The 18683-nt window shown below is 41.2% G+C and overlaps 1 protein-coding gene across 3 annotated transcripts in view; it reads right to left on the bottom strand.

Annotated features, from left to right (window-relative positions):
- Nucleotides 1–4778: 4778 nt before the first annotated feature.
- Nucleotides 4779–18683, bottom strand: part of CCDC186 (coiled-coil domain containing 186) — a 44946-nt gene continuing 31041 nt past the window's right edge. For 2 of the 3 annotated variants that reach the window (XM_079978478.1, XM_079978476.1), the window contains 7 exons: nucleotides 16667–16922; nucleotides 15343–15532; nucleotides 15176–15256; nucleotides 13580–13790; nucleotides 11744–11963; nucleotides 9641–11427; nucleotides 4779–9403 (listed from right to left, as the gene is read on the bottom strand). In XM_079978478.1, coding sequence (XP_079834604.1) covers nucleotides 11344–11427; nucleotides 11744–11963; nucleotides 13580–13790; nucleotides 15176–15256; nucleotides 15343–15532; nucleotides 16667–16922 — 1042 coding nt within the window. In that variant the 3' untranslated portion in view covers nucleotides 4779–9403; nucleotides 9641–11343. Of the gene's footprint in view, nucleotides 9404–9624; nucleotides 11428–11743; nucleotides 11964–13579; nucleotides 13791–15175; nucleotides 15257–15342; nucleotides 15533–16666; nucleotides 16923–18683 lie in introns of all 3 variants that reach the window. The other variant, XM_079978477.1, reaches the window with a different exon arrangement.

Here is an 18683-nt window from a genome sequence, read left to right as displayed (position 1 = left end):
CAGAGCGGTACCTATTTATCTACTTGCACTTTGACGTGCTTTCGAACTGCTAGGTGGACAGGAGCAGGGACCGAGCAATGGGAGCTCACCCCGTCGCGGGGATTCGAACCACCGACCTTCTGATCAGCAAGCCCTAGGCTCTGTGGTTTAACCCAGTATCCCAAAGGAAATATGCAGAAGACAGAATGCATTGTGTCCACTTTCCCCAATACTGTATTCTGTCTTCTTTTTCTACTTGTAACATCACCCTTCAGCCTTCTCAACAACAGTTTGGGTTTTGTCTTTGAGCCAACTTAAGTGCAATTGCATTTCTTATATCTGTTAAAGGAAAAAAGGAGTCGTGGAGGGATCCGGGACCCCGCCTATCTGTGTTTCCTTTTCTGTTCTCTTTAGTCCTTCCATTCACCAAACATTAAGCTTATCAATCCTCCACTTCTCACATGCACCATGTGCTCTGTCTTATCTCTATGCTTCCTCTCTCACGGCTCCTTAAAATATTTTGCTGGCTGCCTCTGCAGGTTTCACTTTCAGGTGGCATCCTGACCATTCAATCTGGGGGGTTCATTCAGGCAAGTGCTGCTGCATTGCTCCAGTGCTTGAGAGCAGGACCAAAGCAAACAAGGCGCTGTTTGCTATGATCCTGCGAGCCACCTCTGCCTTTTGCTTCTTTTTCCTTTTCGTCTTGAAGCTCAGAGATATGCTTTGAGAGTGCAGAAGGCAATCCGAGGCCCCGACAGATCTTCGTTCACCCAGAATCCTCAGTGGGAATTCTGCACATTATTTCTTGTCATGGAGACTACTCACTGGCGCCTTCTCTTGACCAAAGAGGAGTTGCAAACACTGAGAATTTCCAGTTGTGAAAATAAAAAGCTTTAGGTAGGCTCGAGCCCTTTTGGTGTGAGCAGTGGAAAACTCGTACATGTAGGCTGATAAATTATTAAAAACTAATTGTTTCTCGTTTGCTTTACACTCTTGATGGACTGACTTCTGTTTCTTCCTATTCCTATGATCAGTAGCTTGTGCAACTTCCCTTTTCTCCAAATTGTCTTTTCTTTTGGGTCATGTTTTCAGATTGTGTGCTTTCGGTAAGCAACTTGTCATTTTTCTATTCTTATACAGCGCCTGGCATCTTATTTATGAATAGAATATGAACTCTGTTTAGAAATTGCTCCCCGGTTGTTTTTGATTTTATTTTTGTCCATTATTTGCATTTCAGTTATTCCCCATAACAATCACTCTTCAAAACTATGGTCAATGCAATGCTCAGTCATAGCAGAGGCTTTTAGTCAAAGTAGCACTAAAATGAGATGCTATTTAGAGCCCACCCTTCCAATACCTAGCAGATTAAGCAAATAAAATATTTTTGAATAACTTAAGTACTCGAGAGAAAGGCAAGAGAAAGGTGATGTGCTGTTGGGCTGCACAGATCGGCCAGTTTCAGTTTCTCTTTTTTCCAGTCTTAAGTTTACTTTGCCCCATTTCTGCATCAGTTTTTTGGTTTTTTAAAGTTGGTATGAAGTTTTGTGCACATGCCTCCTAATATACACATTTTTACAAGCAACTGTGCTTAAATGTGATCATGGACATTATTTCACTATTACACATTTCTCTAAAACATACATTTCTGAATACAGTGGTACCTTAGGTTAAGAACTTAATTCATTCTGGAGGTCTGTTCTTAACCTGAAACTGTTCTTAACCTGAAGCACCACTTTCGCTAATAAGGCCTTCTGCTGCCACTGTGCCGCCGCTGCACAATTTCTGTTCTCATCCTGAAGCAAAGTTCTTAACCCAAGGTACTGTTTCTGGGTTAGCGGAGTCAGTAACCTGAAGCGTATGTAACCCGAGGTACCACTGTACATTTTCTTGGGTTGCAGAACTGCAACACAAAATTCAGAGATGTGAGGATTTCAAGGTGATATCTGCATTTCAGTTCTGGAACTACAAATTCAGTAGTTTGGGGATTAGCACGTGAACTGAATTAATTTCTCCCTTATCCCTCACTGTGGTGCAGTGCTTAGAGGGGTGCCCTAGGTTTAGGGACCAATGTTTAAACACATACTTGTAGCCACCAAGGTTATGCAATGTGCTTGGCATCCATCTGTTTCTAGAAACACTGGATTGACCCTCTGGGGGTGAAGTCAAACCGCTGTGTTAGCAGCACTGAAGAGATTATAGGCTAATCTAAGATACTTGATAAGTCTGTTAGGAAGATGGAGGAGGGACCATATTCTTCGTATTGAGCTTTGGAAGAAGGAAAGGGTTTTTAAAAATGCAAATAAAATGTTAATGCAATTTACAGAAGAAACTACAAGGATAAAAAAACCCCAGAGATTGTTTACTGCCAGCACCTCCCCGCCCCTCTGAAAACAGCATCTCTGTTGTTGCCTGTATAGCAAATTAAGACTTAAGCTGAGCTCCAAGCTTTCTATAATTGGCAGTTGCCTTAGGTTAGTTCAACATTGACAAGGTTAATTTAATATTACCTGTTTTTCTGCATTAGGGCATTGCATACAACATTTTAAAAAGAAATATAAATGGGTAGGTGAAAAGCCGGGAACAGACTATGTTCACCACCCAGATGCCCCCCTGGACTCAGGCACGGGCACAACCCGGGTTTTTGGCAAAATTTAGGCCACAACTTTATTGATTACAGAAGGTGAGTGGTTGCATAGGCTCTGGTTCGACTAGCTCCCTGCACCCTTGCAGGCAGCGCTGACCCGGGGCACCAGCATAGGTTAGCCAAGGGTGAACACCTGGGTAGGTGAAAAGCCGGGAACAGACTATGTTCACCACCCAGATGCCCCCCTGGACTCAGGCACGGGCACAACCCCCTCCCAGGGGTCAGTGGCGTAGCGTGGGGGTGCAGGGGGGGCCGGCCGCACCGGGCGCAACATCTGGGGGTTAGGGTTAGGGTGTGCAAATCCACGGGTTAGGGGGCGCAAATTACTTGCCTTGCCCCAGGTGCTGACAACCCACGCTACGCCACTGCCGGGGGTTGAACAAACCAGTTGAGTCCCTGGATTCCTTTAACGGAATACCCTTAACATAGGGATGATGAGACCGCTCTCCCATCCCTATCACCTGAACCAGAGCCTATCCGCAACCTTACAAGTTGTGACGATTTGCTACGCGGCAGGTGAAGCCCAAATGGCAACAGCCAATCAGTCAAGTGGGGAAATTCCTGCCGTGCCCCTGTCCCAATGACAGACGACGGCATAGCAAGGTCAATCGCACAAAGCCCTAAAATTAAGAGGTAGGCGGGTGTTCTGAATGGACGAGCCAAAAGGAGAAGCATGGGTATAAATAGGTCCCTCGATCTATTCAGACTGTGCCCCATTGGCCAGATTGAACCCAACATTGAGGGACCTACTAATCGGGTGTTGTGGCTAACGATCCAACCCACCCACAACACAGGTGGTCAGTCTCCAGATCTCACCCCCACATGTGCCCTCTTTTAGGGAGGACACAATTTATCATTTCTTTCACACAGCACATGCACCAAGGGACTTGAAGATACCATTATGACAAATCCCCAGAAATCTGATATTCCGGCCCCAGCAGGGCTGCCCAGTCTGCTTCAGCTAGCCAAGTTCAGCACTGTATTTGTGCGCTTTCTGTCTGTCTGTGTGTCTCTGGCAATATAAGCGTACGATTCATCCTGTTGAAACTTCTTGTGTCCGGCTTAAGAATTTGGTTTAGGCACACCTGGTGTACTGCAGCCTTTCTTCAGAGAAATAGGTTGATTTCTCAGACAATCCTGGACATGTTTTCACATACAGGCCAATTTGTGCTTGGGGGAAATGAGGCAATAAACAGGACACTATTAAAAAGGTATGCTGGGAAGTGTAAATTATAGCTTTCAGCTAGGATCATAGAACCCCTTTTTTTAAGGCAAGTTTTTTAGGTTTCACACTATCAAGTGGAAAGTGGAACTGCACTACTGTTCCTAATATTGTTCACTGTTCTGCCCCCCCCCTCTCTCCCCTTAAAGGTGTGTCTGCCATCTTCATTATATAACTTCCAGTAAATGCTGAATACGTTACCCTGGGCTTTTGACACCTGAAACAGTGTTTGAAACTCCCATTGTTCTAGGCGCATTTTGCGACAGAGAATCTCATTAGCGCAGTGTTTCTGAGCTCTGGGCACAGTCCTGTGCCTAAGATTTCAGATTAAAACTGCAGAGTGGAAGGAAAGTAGGACCTTTTTCTGCCTCCCCACCATAGCTGTCAACGTTTTCCTTTTTTTAAGGGAAATTCCCTTATTCTGAATAGGATTCCTTGCAAGAAAAGGGAAAAGTTGACAGCTATGCTTCCAGCTACTCTCCGAAGACTAGAGAAGAGACCCTCTTAAGAAGATTAGGGGGGTGAGTAGAGGAAGGACTATTAGACCATGTGAAAAATGTATATAATACTTCAGAAATATTTTAATCTTTCATTTTCAGCTTTGTATTCTTATTTAAAAAGCATGCCTAGACATTCTATTGTTGCACCCATAAACTAGGTTTCAGGTGTCATTTAGCTCCTAGCTTTCATATCTGCTTCTAACACTGATCTGAAATACATATTTATAGGACCCACCTTTCTGTGATTAAAACAGCTTTGTAAACTGTTTTAATGGTTGTATGCCACATTAGGCCTTATGGTGAAGGACAGCTTACAAATCATCATCATCATCATTTAAAAATCCATACATTGCAGGTTATGTACAGAGGGTCAAAATTAAGTATTTTCCCAGACATGTTGCTGTCAGAAATACTAAACAGAAGCAGCCACACATTTGTTTGTGGCATTTATTATTTCAAAGTCCAATATATACATAATGTATATCCATGTATGGGGGGGGGGGGGCATCATTTATACAGAAATATCTACAGAGTATGATTTAGTCAAGCCATTATTTTCTATATTTTTGTCATAATACACATACATACAAATGGAAGATTGGACACAATGAAATTATCAGCACTCAAAGTAGATAAATAATATAATCATTTCTGGAAAAAATATGTTCAACACCTGTAATGAACTGAGAGATCCACACAGATATGGCATCGTTTTCCCTTCAATTTGTTTTTGCTAGAGGATATGAGGTGTTTTCTAGCACCACCTACTGTTGTTTCAAAATATTAAACTACCTTGCTTTAAAAGGATTATGAATAAAGTAACATTCATAGGGGCTTGTTTACTCTAAAATTATATTATGAACAGAAAGAACACTCCCACCCCTCTATTCTTCAGGAACAATATGCACTTTTAAAGTAGAACACGTCTGCTGTCTTAGAAAACAGGTGGTTTTGGTCCTCATTACTAAGCCTTAGTACTATTTGCAAATGATTAACTTGAAGGAAATGAGTTGCAAACAAATTAATCATCAATAAGAGCAGAGTATTTTTTATTTTATTTTTTTGCTAAGGATGGCAGTCAATAGTAACTGGAGGGGAGCTACTAACCTCAGTGGGAACATCAAGTGATTGCTTGCATGTATGACTGAGCTGCCACAAATGTTAATTCCAAGTTAGAACCATCACCCAACATCACCTGAAATACGACACTCTTCAATGCAGTCAAGTGATGTACATACTTGGGTACATCATCTAATTTGCTCACTCTTTTAAAATTCCATGAACTTTGTCTACATGCATATACAAGTCAGTGTTCTAGGTCTGTCAGCATTTCCTCTTGCATGACAGATGTCCTCAGGACAGTAACCCTACCCCTAAGTATGCATATTTCTGTTACAAAAATATCTGTGATTTACCACTTTCATGTACATGCAGACAGCCGCCAAGAGGAATTACTGTCATTTTCTAAACAAAGAATAATGTAGGTTTCCTCACAGATAGATGTCAACTTGTTAACAACCAACACTGTGATTTTGACACTGGGTAAAGGTTGTTGCTCTTCAGGAAATGGAATTAAAAACTTGCTGGGGCGTACCAAGATTTTGAACCCAAATCTGTGAGTAACCTCCTCATTTGGAACAGATATCGGGACTGGCTGCCAAGCTGACCTGTGTCCGAAATCCACATAGCACTTGAATTTAAAAGCCTAGAAAGAGAGGAATAAGATACGAAACCCAAGTCATTCTGTTAACAGAAGATGGAATCTTACATTCTGATGGAAGGAACAGCTTTGTCCTTTCAAGAATGCTGCTGATATCTTTGTCTCCAAATGAAGAGAGCTCGTTCTTTTCTCTAACACTTTCTGTGAATTGTGCCATGGTCATTTCAGACTCTGCTTTTTCAGAGACTCCTATGAGGCTAGAAAGATTGGACAACAGACTTAGCATCTCAGTCCTTAGCATCTCAGACTTAGCACTCTTCATGTATCATGCCACTTAAGTGTCATGGCTTCCCCCAAATAATTCTGTGATCTGCAGTTTGTTAAGGGTGCTGAGAGTTGTTATGAGTCTCCTATTTTTCTCCCAGGATTACAACTGCCGGAGCTCCCTGGAAGAGGGACTGATTGTTAAACTACTCTGAGAATGAGCTCTGTGAGAACAGGGATTTCTTTACAACTTTTGAGCACCCTTAAAGAAACTAGTGCTTCCATGAATCTTAAGGGGGTAAATCATGATGGTTTAAAGTGGAATGATGATGATGCTTTAAAGGTATGGTGCAGAAGGGAGCTCTGTCTATAAAGCTCCTTGGGGTTCAAGGGGAGGTTAATCCCAGAAAAGTGCAAAGGTTTGCAGCCAAAGGACCAGGTTACTCTTAAATATACTTTCTTTCTTGAACGGGCTTTGAAAAGGAAGAAAAGTAATGTGCAGTTTATTTGGAACATCAGAAATACATTAGATAGTTGTAAAATCACTTTATTTTTTCTAATTTCTTTATTTTCATATTGAAGCAATTTCCTATATATATTTTCCCTGTTCATAGCATGCACTAATCCTTGTATTACCATTGTCTGATGAAAACTCCCTTATTTAATTAGTTTAAATTATCAGGAATTAAAGACCAATTAAGATGTCATGTTGCGTACTGGGGACATACAATGCTGCAAAACATATGCCATTCCTAGAGCAAGTTTTCTCCAGATACTGCTTGATAATATTTCATGCATATGAAGTAGACTCAGGCCCATGAAAGCTTCTATGCCATAACAAATTTGTTAGCCTTTAAGGCGCTTACAAAACTCTGGTTGTTGTTTTTTATTACTAGCCCCTTCTATAAATGGCTGAATCACCATTTTTATCATTTGGACGGTTTGCTGCAGGTAGCCCTGAAGAGTTCTCTAATTAAGCATTCTGAATATTCAAAAAGAAGGTGGCCTAATATGCTGACCTAAATACCTCTGGCGGTAAAAGAATAGCATTAAGTATGCCTGCTTCCTCTGGGTGGTCTAAGCTACTTCTACTGCACAGAAAAGTAGGTAGGCAGAAAACTATGGTAGTGGTAAAGTAAACTCAATATTGATAGAGCTGTGCATACTCCACAATTCAGTGCAAACACAAAGTACAGTGCTGGCCATGGAGATGCTCTGGTCATGCTAATAATGATTGGCTTGCCCATATAAAATGGCAAATTCAACTGTCTGTGACAAAGATTTGGATCAGGAAGAAGAGGTGGTTAACTGTTCTAGGGGTGGGAACTGCAACCCAGGAAGATAAAATCTTATTTTTTAAAGAATGTGCTTGTGGGAGGGGGTTTTTGTTTGTTTTTTTGGGTTATGTCTTTTGTGTTTTTATGTTGTGAACTGCCCTGAGATATTTGAATGAAGGGCAATATAACATTTATTATTATTATTTATTATTTCCTTCTCATGCTAACCCTTTGCTCCCACAGCACTGATATTTCCCATCTGAATCTTCCCTGGCTACTTTTGTCGATTACAGATCTCCCTTCATGTTGTCAAGTTGCCCTCACAGCATTTGCAAATTGCATCTATGAAAGAATGGCAAAGATACAATCAAATTGAATTGCTCTCCAATAATTCCACCTTCAAAGTGATCTTAAAATGCAAAGGGCTGATTCAAATTGATAGTCTGAACACTTCCTTTAGAAAATACCTTGAGACATACTCTAACAATTTGGGGTGTGCAGTCTCCTGGTTGTACAAAGTACAGAAGTTGTTCATGCAGCAGTTACTATCCTGTTTGTTGGCATATTCTGCACAGAGCACTCGCTCAATACAAAAAGCTGTTTTTCATTTTGCATGCCAATGAAAACAGATGGCTTTGTGGCAAACCTCTTAAGTGTTGTAGCCATCTATGTTTTACTCAGTGTAGTCCCACTGCAATTAATGGTGCTAAGTCATTCATTAATTTCAATGGGTCTACTCTGAATATAGCTCACACTAGATACAGCACCAAATATCCAGTTCTGCTTGTGCCGTCTACCATCACACAATTGGTTTACCACAAGCTGGGAGTTGCTGTCCAGGCATATAAGACACACTCAAGTTTATTGATATCCTCCATTCAGAAAAGAATAAGCAATCAGGCCTATTAAAAGGCTTATCAAAATAATGGCTTCCACCACATCACCCTTCTCTGAGCTCTTTTTTCATCTTAATAGTCTAAGTCAAACTCTGTCCTGGACCAATTCACACAGGTGAAAAGGAAGTTCTTCCCTTCCAAAACATCTGTGTTCCTCATGAAAGGAGAAACGGAGGTTCACCCCGGGCTGGATGTATTTTAAACAAGACTCAGTGCAATTGCAAATATACAACTTTTCAAGCATATATAGTAGATAGGCTAAATTTGTGGTGCGCAGTGATGCACTATTCTGAAAATAAATACACTTCTGCCATTAAAAACCCCAAGAAATTCTGGGTTGGTTGGTTGGTTTTGTGTGCAAACACTCCTTAATTCCTGATCCTTAAAAACAAGTAATTGGTGACTAACAATGACCCCCTTGAAGGAAAAACTGCAGACTTGTACAGTTTCAGTTACTCCAGTTCTAATTTATACACAATGAAGTAACACTAAACAGGGGAAAGTGTCTAATTTTGTATGTACAAGACTGAGGGCAGTTCTTTCTCCCCAGCACCATAAAGGTTCCATTTGGAAGGCAAACATGTTTTGCTAATGTGATGTTGCTACTGTACACAAGTATGAAATGCATGGCTTTTTAAAAAATACAAACTCTAGCGGTTATATACATATTTGTACAAATACATTTGTTTAGGGTTCCTTTTTGTTTTTAAAGAGCAGTTCTCTCAAAGTGAGACTCAATCCACACACGTGAGAAGAGGAATGGAGCCTATGTAAGAAGTTCAAGTTGAGTTTTGTATTTCAAACGAACAAATGAAAAGAAACATTGCAACTTGAAATAGAGGCTGCCTTTCTCTCAAGCCTCCATCCTTGGGGTGGGGAAGAAAGTTAATTAAATTTGAATGGCATATATCAATTTCTTTTCATTACCCTTAGTCACATGGGCATCAAGATTTTTGATGCACTGTAGCTTTGGCCACCTCATGAGAAGAGAAGACTCCCTGGAGAAGACCCTGATGTTGGGAAAGATGGAGGGCACAAGGAGAAGGGGGTGACAGAGGATGAGATGGTTGGATAGTGTTTTCGAGGTTACCAGCATGAGTCTGACCAAGCTGCGGGGGGCAGTGGAGGACAGGAGTGTCTGGCGTTCTCTGGTCCATGGGGTCACGAAGAGTCGGACACGACTAAACGACTAAACAACAACAAGCTGTGGAAAGCTGCTATATTCTAATAAGGCAAAACAAAGCAATGATCTAGTTGGAGTAATGCATTTACCGTACGCCAATGACTTCCTGAAAGGGGAAGGCAAGCATCTGCTTCATCTTCCTCCTTATCAGGACAAGCTCAAGCCTGAACATGCACTGCCCTCTTCTCAAAAAGGAACATGAAAAACCACATATTATCACTTCAAGGTTTAAAGCATAAGAAACCAGAGCCTCCCTTTTATTGCCCTGCTCCCTGGAAATGCATGCTAGCGCTCGTCAATGCAAGAGAAAGAGAAAAGCCTGAAGTTCCCACCAGCTTCTTCTCTTCCCAAAACAGCCTCAATAACTTAATTTTACTTGTTGCTCTTAAGCTTTTACTAAGTACATGCTATCCACCAGCAAGACTACTCAAACACTCAGTTATTTCCAATGCTTTGCAATTTGTATTTTAGGAATCGTGTAGCTCACATACATATTTTTGGCAGAGATGCAGCTGTTCATTATTGTCTCCTGGCAGTGCCTATCATTTCAGCAGCCAATAGTGGGTAGCTTTTTCTGTTCGTTCTGTGCCAGGCTTGTGGCCCTCCAGATTGCAGGGCAGATCCCATTGCCCCTGACCACACTGACTAGAACTGATGGAAGTTAAGAGTCCAACAAGACATGGAGGGCCACAAGCTGTCACTCACCATTCTTAAGAAAGCTTGTATGTAGTCATTTCTTGTAGCAGACTACCATAGTTTTGTAGTGTATAGACAACTTAAGTTCCCTAGTAAATACGGTACCTCTTTTCCTTCTTCCACCCAGGTAGAAGTATGGCCGTGCCAGTACATGGGCAGATATGAGACAGGCGATAAAGTAGCAAGAGTATATGTTTATGCCACAGCACACACATGCAACTGCTATTTCCATTTAAATTTACAAAGCCTTCCAAGGGTTCAAATAATAAATAGCTCTGTATTTTATTAGCAATCTCTGTAGGTGAAATCCTGGTTTCAACAGCTCACATCAATTAGCTGCAGAAGTTTCTCTTTCAATTATTCTCTTTAATTAAAAAATAATAATCCAATTCATATCCAAGAAGTCAGCAAGGATTTTTTTAAAATTCTCTCGTCTCCAATTGATAAAATATGCAGTACCATGTCCTTAGAGAAGAGTCTACTATGAAAGTCTTTTCCAATGCATGTTATAAATAAAATCAACCAATTTAAATAAATCCAAGAGAGGAAGTGCATGTGTGTGAGTGTTTGGTTTTCCCCAAACATATATCCTCTAGAGGGCAATAAGTTTAATATGTCCAATGGACAACCCTCTCCATCACTACCCACCCCCAAGAACTGCAAAACCCAAGAGTCTTTCCTCCCACCAAGCTTCTTCATTAACAGGGTACTGTAGTTGCACAAAGCAGAATTATTATTTTTTTGCTCTCTCTCTCTAAATATAAGTGCATAAAATGGTGCATGTTGATATCTTGTTTCAGTGAAAAGCAATATGGATGCACATAGCGTTCAGAAAAGTTCACCAAGAGTTTTCCATCACTTCAGGAGGCAAAGCAAGCGCTGGGCCTTGTAAACCTTGCTCATAAACAGTTCGCTTTATTAAAGCTTCATGGGATTGACAGAAGACACTGGCGGATATCCGGGTTATATACCAACAGGGTATGGAGCACCTGTCTTTTCTGCCTCCTTGGTCTTGCTCTCAGCTATGTTTGCTTCAGTCTCTGTTCCAGTTCATGCTGCTGCTTAATTAGCCGTTCTATTTCTGTTCCTAGTGTTTGCAGATTTTCCTTTGAAGAAAATAGAGGGGGATATTAGCGGACTCTATGATACCCAATTAAACAAAAAAAAGTGCCTTGTCTTCAAGGTTGAATGAATTCAAGTCCACTGCAATTTGAAACCTGCACACATTAGTAAGAAAGAAAGGATAGATTTACTCAAAATTATTTCACTTCAGGGTATACATGACAGTCTGCCTAGATATTTTAACTTTGTTCAGAGCATGTCTAAAAGGCTTTTTTCTATAACAGCTTGCAGTCATATACCACCACTTAAAAAACAACAACCAAGGTGCATGATGTATTCTAATTTTCTATTTCAAATTACCTTCAGGGTAATATTCTTCAATAAAGTGTCCTCCAGGACTGCTTGGAGCTTCCTGTTTATCTCCAGAGAGAGTTCCAAAGTGAGCCCGCTGTCTGCTGGGTGAGATGTGTAGAGAGAGGCCATAATCCCACCACGCCTACTTAAATGCACTTTATTGAAATCAGAGGCCTCAGATGACAAAGTGCCAGCTTCTTCCCTCAAAATATAGCTCTGGATTATTCTGTAGAAAGTAAAACAGTGTAAGATAGTGACAACATGAAAGAACACAGGAAGCTAATTTGTCCTGTCAGAAAATTAGTCCATCTAACTCAGCATTGTCCCTACACGCAGAGTGTCGCAGAGTGAACTCAGTGGGAGAAATGCTATTATTTTTCTATTAAAATGTTACATTGAGAAAACTACCTTATTAAGAATAGTTTCTAGGTAGAGCAAAAATACTTCAAAGTATGCTGTTTTATATATTTAAACATAAAGGCAACTTTCCTAGCCAAACTTGCTGTGGTCTTTTTTCCAAGACACAATAGCAGCTCATAATTCCCCACGGCTAGTCTTGGCACCAGCAAAAACCTCAAGATATTTAAATTGACAAAACTGCTTTTAGAGGTGGCATCATGTCCTAGCAGTTTCCAGCTGGGCATATAGTCCCCAGAATCACCATCACCGTTAAAAGGAAACAAACTTGGTCACACGTCAAGCAGTGGCCTGCAGAGCCAAACTCTTAACTAGTGTTCCCAAATTTTGTCCTCATTGTTAACTCTAAGAGCCATCATATGTACATTTCTTAGGGAGTTTAGCTGAAGGAGTCACCAACTGATGAGAGTTGGCTATACAGTGGTACCTCGGGTTAAGTACTTAATTCGTTCCGGAGGTCCGTTCTTAACCTGAAACTGTTCTTAACCTGAAGCACCACTTTAGCTAATGGGGCCTCCAGTTGCTGTCGCGCCGCCGGAGCACGATTTCTGTTCTCATCCTGAAGCAACGTTCTTAACCTGAAGCACTATTTCTGTGTTAGCGGAGTCTGTAACCTGAAGCGTATGTAACCCGAGGTACCACTGTATTGTTCTCATTGTGGAAAAGAAAGTGAGGAACTCACAAAAATTATTTGACTTCATGACACCAAGTGTCACCAAGTGCAAATAGATTCCAGCTTATGTCTTTAGCAATCGTGTACTGTATTCTGAAAGTAGGTGTACAGTACACTTTGCTGCAGCGATGTGTGCTACACAACTACTTAGCAGCTTCAAACTGAAACAGCTCGTGCAAATTAACTGTGCCGTATGTTTTTTTTTTCTTTTGCAAAGGTGAAGAGCTTAGTGTCTAACATCTGCCAGCATAAGAATTGTGAAGGAAACTTTCGGCTTAATGCTTCCCAGTCGGTAATTTGCTAAGATTCAATTTGCATGAAAGGTAGTAATTAAAGAGAACAGCAAATTGCTATGGAAGCACTTTCAGAATTCACGTTCAAATCAGATTTTTTTAAAAAACAGCACAGACTACTTTACATACGTCAACACACATAATTAGCTTTGAATCACTACAGTTTAATTAACATTGCTATTTTAGTTTAATTCTATGGTAAGTTCTGTTTACTATTAAGATATTTCGTTTACCAAATTAGCGCCTATATATGAGAAATGGAGGAAACTTTCATTGCAGAAGCAATGACCCTGAAAAACATGGAACTACATTGGGGCTATATTGAGGTGTCTGGCACCATTTCCATTCCCGATGAAGTTATCCAGCTACCATACAGAGTACCAGTGTTAACTTTAAACACAGCAACTTGCATTGTATTTTTTCAAACTGATTATCAAATGGAGCAGATGTTGTACATACTTGGTTTTTTTCCTGATTTCTTCAACCAGCTGTTTGATATGATCCTCCATGAACTCCATCTTCTCATTTTTCCGAGCATGGGCTTTCTGTAACCTTACTATTCTCTCAATCAAGATGGTCTTGTCCACTTCAGGGAAATGATCCACAGCTACTGAAGAGCCACTGTTTTCTGGCGAGCGATCTTCATTACTGCTTCGAGCATTAAGCGATCCTGTCAAAACCAATGACATCTTGCATGGCTCTCAATCAAATAAAGAAAATTTATCTTTATAAAGGATTTTAATCTGCATTTTGACATAATAATCCACAAAAATTGCTAACATAAAAATATAAAATGCAGTATGAAAATTTAAAATACTCATTTCATAATAGTACTAAAACCTAAACTGCCTTGAGATTGTGAATTGCCTTGAGATCTTTTGATGAGAGGTGGTATAGAAATCTAATAAAGTAATCTAATCAAGACTAGTACAGACAAGCTATAGAACTCAGGCAGACCTCAGCAAAGCAACCCAAATTTATAATAACTATTAAAAATCACAGGGGGGTGGGTTCTGCCAAGGACACTTAAAAAAGGCTATCCAGTTGCAGAAGCTGTAAAGGAAGGTCCTATTACAAGTGACTACCACCCTGACTGTTAAACAAACATATTCAGAATTGTGCCAAAGTTTTACCATGTAAAATGTTGTTCCAGTTTAGAATCTGGTCAAATTCAAGAGTGCCTCACCTTTTTGATTACTAAAATGGAAATATGATGGAGGTTGAAAAAACAACAAAACTTGAACATTTAGATTTGTGCAGAGCCTTTGACGCCACTTACAGACCTTGCAAGATGATGGCAGGCCTCTACACAGACAGATAATTCCACTCCATGTTCAAAGTAATAGAGAAGCAATGAATTTTAAAGCAGTAGACTCACTGTTGTAAAACTTGAATTGATTTTTCATTTGTGCACTGCCAGCTTCCAAGGAAGCAATACTAAAAAGGTAACTGATTTGTATTTGCCATTGAACACATAGTCAGGAAGATATAAAAAATCAGCAAGCTATAAATGCTAAGGTTAAACTCTCCAAGAACTATTCCATTATTTCATGATAGCCTCACACAACTGTAATTGTATTCAAGATTCAGAGCTCTTAGAGCAAATTAATGGTTGGAACATTAGAGCAGGCATTTGAGCAGTTAAAGTTGCCCGATGGGTTTTCTTTTTCCAATTGCCTGATAAAGTGAATACACAATACCTGTTCTAGATAAATCATTTCTGGAATAAAGTATGACTGTCATCAACTACTGTCATTTATTAAGCATTGCAGTTATTGTAATCCATTCCTTGTATAAGTCAACATGCTTTTTTTCACTGAAGAAAAAAAGTTACGGTGAATTACTATTAATATAGAACTGGTTGGATAAGAAATCTCAACAGATGTGGGTTCAGGTATATTATAATCTGGTGGGGGATAACTGTTAGTAACTGGCGTGGTTGGGGGAGATCATGCTGGTGAAAATATACTGTGAGAATTACAATATGTTTTATTGGCATGATTTTGGTAGGGTATTTTTTAAGAAATAATTGATGAGACTAATCAAACAACCTACCTGATGAGCTAGAACGACTCCCCATACTGCTGACATCTTTATCGTAGTTGCCGTTTTCAAGCTGATCTAACTTTCTTCGTGCTAAGGGAACAAACCATAAATTATTTGATGCAGTGCTAATATTTGTGGGGAAAAGCCATACAAACCAAGGCCTGAGAAATATTAACCTTGCTGAAGTTGCTTGGTGAGGTCTTTCAGATTTGCAGCATGCTTTCGCTTCTGAGTAACCAACTCATCTTTTAGTTCATCTGCTTTAGTGTTGAGGTCTGCTAATGCTTTCTGTTGAGACGCTAATTCAGCCTGCAACGCTTGAACATTGTTTCTGTGAAGTTCCTCTTCTTTCTGCAATTTACTTGCCTGAATTTATAAAATGAAACACATATAGTTATGCAGTACAAATTAAGATGTGTTATCATTTGCTTTCCCCATTGTCCACTGAGTATTTCATACAATTTTAAAACACATTGCAAAAAGAGAGAGAAAAGACCCAATATATCAACTGTTTATATTCCAATCCACTATATTGTTCCTGGGGGCTTTGAAGAATATGGTTGTCATGGAATATAAGAATCTGTTGTGAGGAACGGGAAGATCAGATTAGTTGTCCCCATGTGTTATGAAGTACAAGCATTCATACTTCCACAGGCCACATTTCCTCCCACAGTTATGGAGAATTTGGAGCTTTGCTGCCCATGTTATGCTATACGTGATTTCAGTTTCCAATTTCTGAAATGTAAGCTTGTATATATTCATTTCACATACTGCAAAGCATTTATTTAATGCTTCAAATGGGCTCGGACATTGCATAGAAGCCAACCTGCCAGAAAACTTGAAATCTACATTAGGTGGCGAACAAGATGCACAGCTCAAGGAAGCATCAGAGGACTGCACAAGGCATACAAGACTTTCAGAACTCCCAGTAACCAGGCTGGAGAGCCAGCCACCACTTCCTTAAAGTGAGATCCATACTATTTTGATTTACAGCGGGAGGCAAAGCCTTCAGTTGTTAAACCATTTGTGGTGCAATGCTTCTTACCCGTCATCCCCAGCCACTACCTAAGTCAAGCCGGTTATAATGAGCATTATGCATGTATCTGGCTGTGTTTTCCCCCCTATTCAGACTGCCCCATGTTTATTCAAATAGCACCCCCCGCCCCAAGAAGAAATCTGCCAAATTTGGCTTCAGCAGTGGCACACAGAAGCAGGGTTTCTCCTATTCACTATAAACATAGTAAGATGCATCTGCCTTTGTGCCGAGTGGCTGACTGGCTCAAAGGCAGGGGCTGATGACATTTTCAAGGTTTTCTTCAGGTAGGCAGGAATTATTTCATCGTGCTTTGGCCCAACTGTAGCATCTCTATTTTAATTATGCCACTTATTGAGCAACAGCAGAAGCAGCAGGAATACATCCAGGCTTATTCCAGGACTTAGTGTTTAATTAAAAACATTAATTACATAAGCCTTAACCAATTAATTGAAATTCTGATTTACCAGTTCATCTCTTGCTTGCTTCACTAGTTCCAGCTGATTCTGAGACTCTCTCTCGCTGTAGGTGATCTTGTCTACTTGCATTTGTAGGGAGTTGGTTTCCGACTGCAGTTGGGCGTTCTTAGTACTCAGCTTTTCAGTGAAGACCAATAGCTCTGATTCTCTTTTCCGGCTGCCATCAATGTCCTTCTGGAAGTCAGTAAGCAGAGAGTTGAGACTGCCCACTTCTTCCTTCAAGGAGTTAATCTCTTGTTCATCTCTGAAAACAAGAGTGGACATCATTTTGAGATGTGAGAAGAGGAGTTCAAACTAGACAGGCAATCAACAGTTTCCTAGTTAATAGTCCGCACATTCATATACACTTTGCAGTTAAAGCTACTGTGCTCATAGCTGCATTAGTCCTGGTGTTGCCTAGGCCTGCTCTGCTATACAAGATACATATTTTTGGATATTGACTGTTTACTTGAGCAAATCATTATTGCAAAGTGAAATAAATGCTAGAAACCAATGCTGTAGCTCACAATCACGATGGCATATAAAGCTTTTAACTTCAAAATGAAGGAATGTTTCATTTTGGGATTCACTTTGATCATTAAGATGTTACTCATAAGTTGCAAATTGCAGGCACTGTGATTGCACATTTCCAAGAAAAAGCCAATGTTGCCATGTTAATTGGAAGAAATGCAAATGCTCAGTTCTACAAATCCTAAGGGAGGTTGAGAGTTGTTGAAACATTGCTACATCTCAGATAATTATTGCTTACAAGTGCCCTGGGCTGTGTGGGTGGTTCTCTATTTATATGATGCTCTCCTATATTCAGTATGCAACACATTTAACACCAAGAAGGCTGAAAATATACTCAAGGCCCTAGTTCACCCGCACCATATGGAAACATGATTGTGCACAGATGTTTTTGTTCCGGTCGCCCGTAAGTTAGTTTGTTCTGTAATTTCCAAGTCTGAATTCTAGAAGTAAATCCACTGTAATTAAATGGAGTCTTGCTGATGTTAAACAAGGAGCAATTACACAGTCTGTTATTTTAATTGACTGTTCTTTTAAGGAAGACAAAAAATTGTGACTGGAACCCAGGTCAAAGTAAAGACTCCATGGTATGAAAGGAAGGCACTTCTCAAGGAGAGGAAGAGGATGAAGGGATGCAGATTAATTATTGAAGAATAATGCAGAGAAATGGAGGTTTTTATTTTTTAAAATAGGGGGAATTTTAATACACCTATGCAAACAGTTACCGTATTTTTCGCCCTATAGGACGCACTTTTCCCCCCTCCAAAAATGAAGGGGAAATCTGGGTGCGTCCTATGGGGCGAATGCAGGCTTTCGCTGAAGCTTGGAGAGCGAGAGGGGTCGGTGCGCACCAACCCCTCTCGCTCTCCAGGCTTCAGGAAGACACCCGCAGCCTAGGCAGCCCTGCGGGAGTTCCCACAGGGCTGTCTAGGCTGCGGATAGTAGCCTGCTTCCCAGAACGCCGGGCGCGCTGAAAGCAGAGCGCCCGGTGCTTCGGGAACACATCCGCAGCCTAGGCAGCCCTGCGGGAGTTCTCCGCAGGGCTCCCCACGCTGCGGATAGCAGCCTGCCGCCCGGCAGGCAGGACGCCCTGAAGCAGAGCGCCCCGTGCGCCGGGCAGACATCTGCAGCGTGGGGAGCCCTGCGGGGAACTCCTGCAGGGCTGCCTAGGCTGCGGATGTGTTCCCGAAGCACCGGGCGCTCTGCTTTCAGCGCGCCCGGCGTTCCGGGAAGCAGGCTACTATCTGCAGCCTAGACAGCCCTGTGGGAACTCCCACAGGGGAGTTCCAGCTGATTCTGCAAGGAGTTCCCCGCAGGGCTCCCCACGCTGCGGATAGCAGCCTGCCGCCTGAGGCAGACATCGGCCAGCCCCACAAGCTCGGGGGACAGCAGGGAGGCGCAGCGCCGTTCCTCAACCTGGTTTGGTTTCCCCGACCTGCTTTTGGGGGGGGGGAATAAAGGAAATTCCCCCCCCTTTATTTCCCCCCCAAAAAAACTA

This window comes from Podarcis cretensis, assembly GCF_951804945.1.
Source record: "Podarcis cretensis genome assembly, chromosome: 5".
In the NCBI taxonomy this organism is placed as follows: domain Eukaryota; kingdom Metazoa; phylum Chordata; class Lepidosauria; order Squamata; family Lacertidae; genus Podarcis; species Podarcis cretensis.
This window is presented reverse-complemented; position numbering and strand designations above follow the sequence as displayed.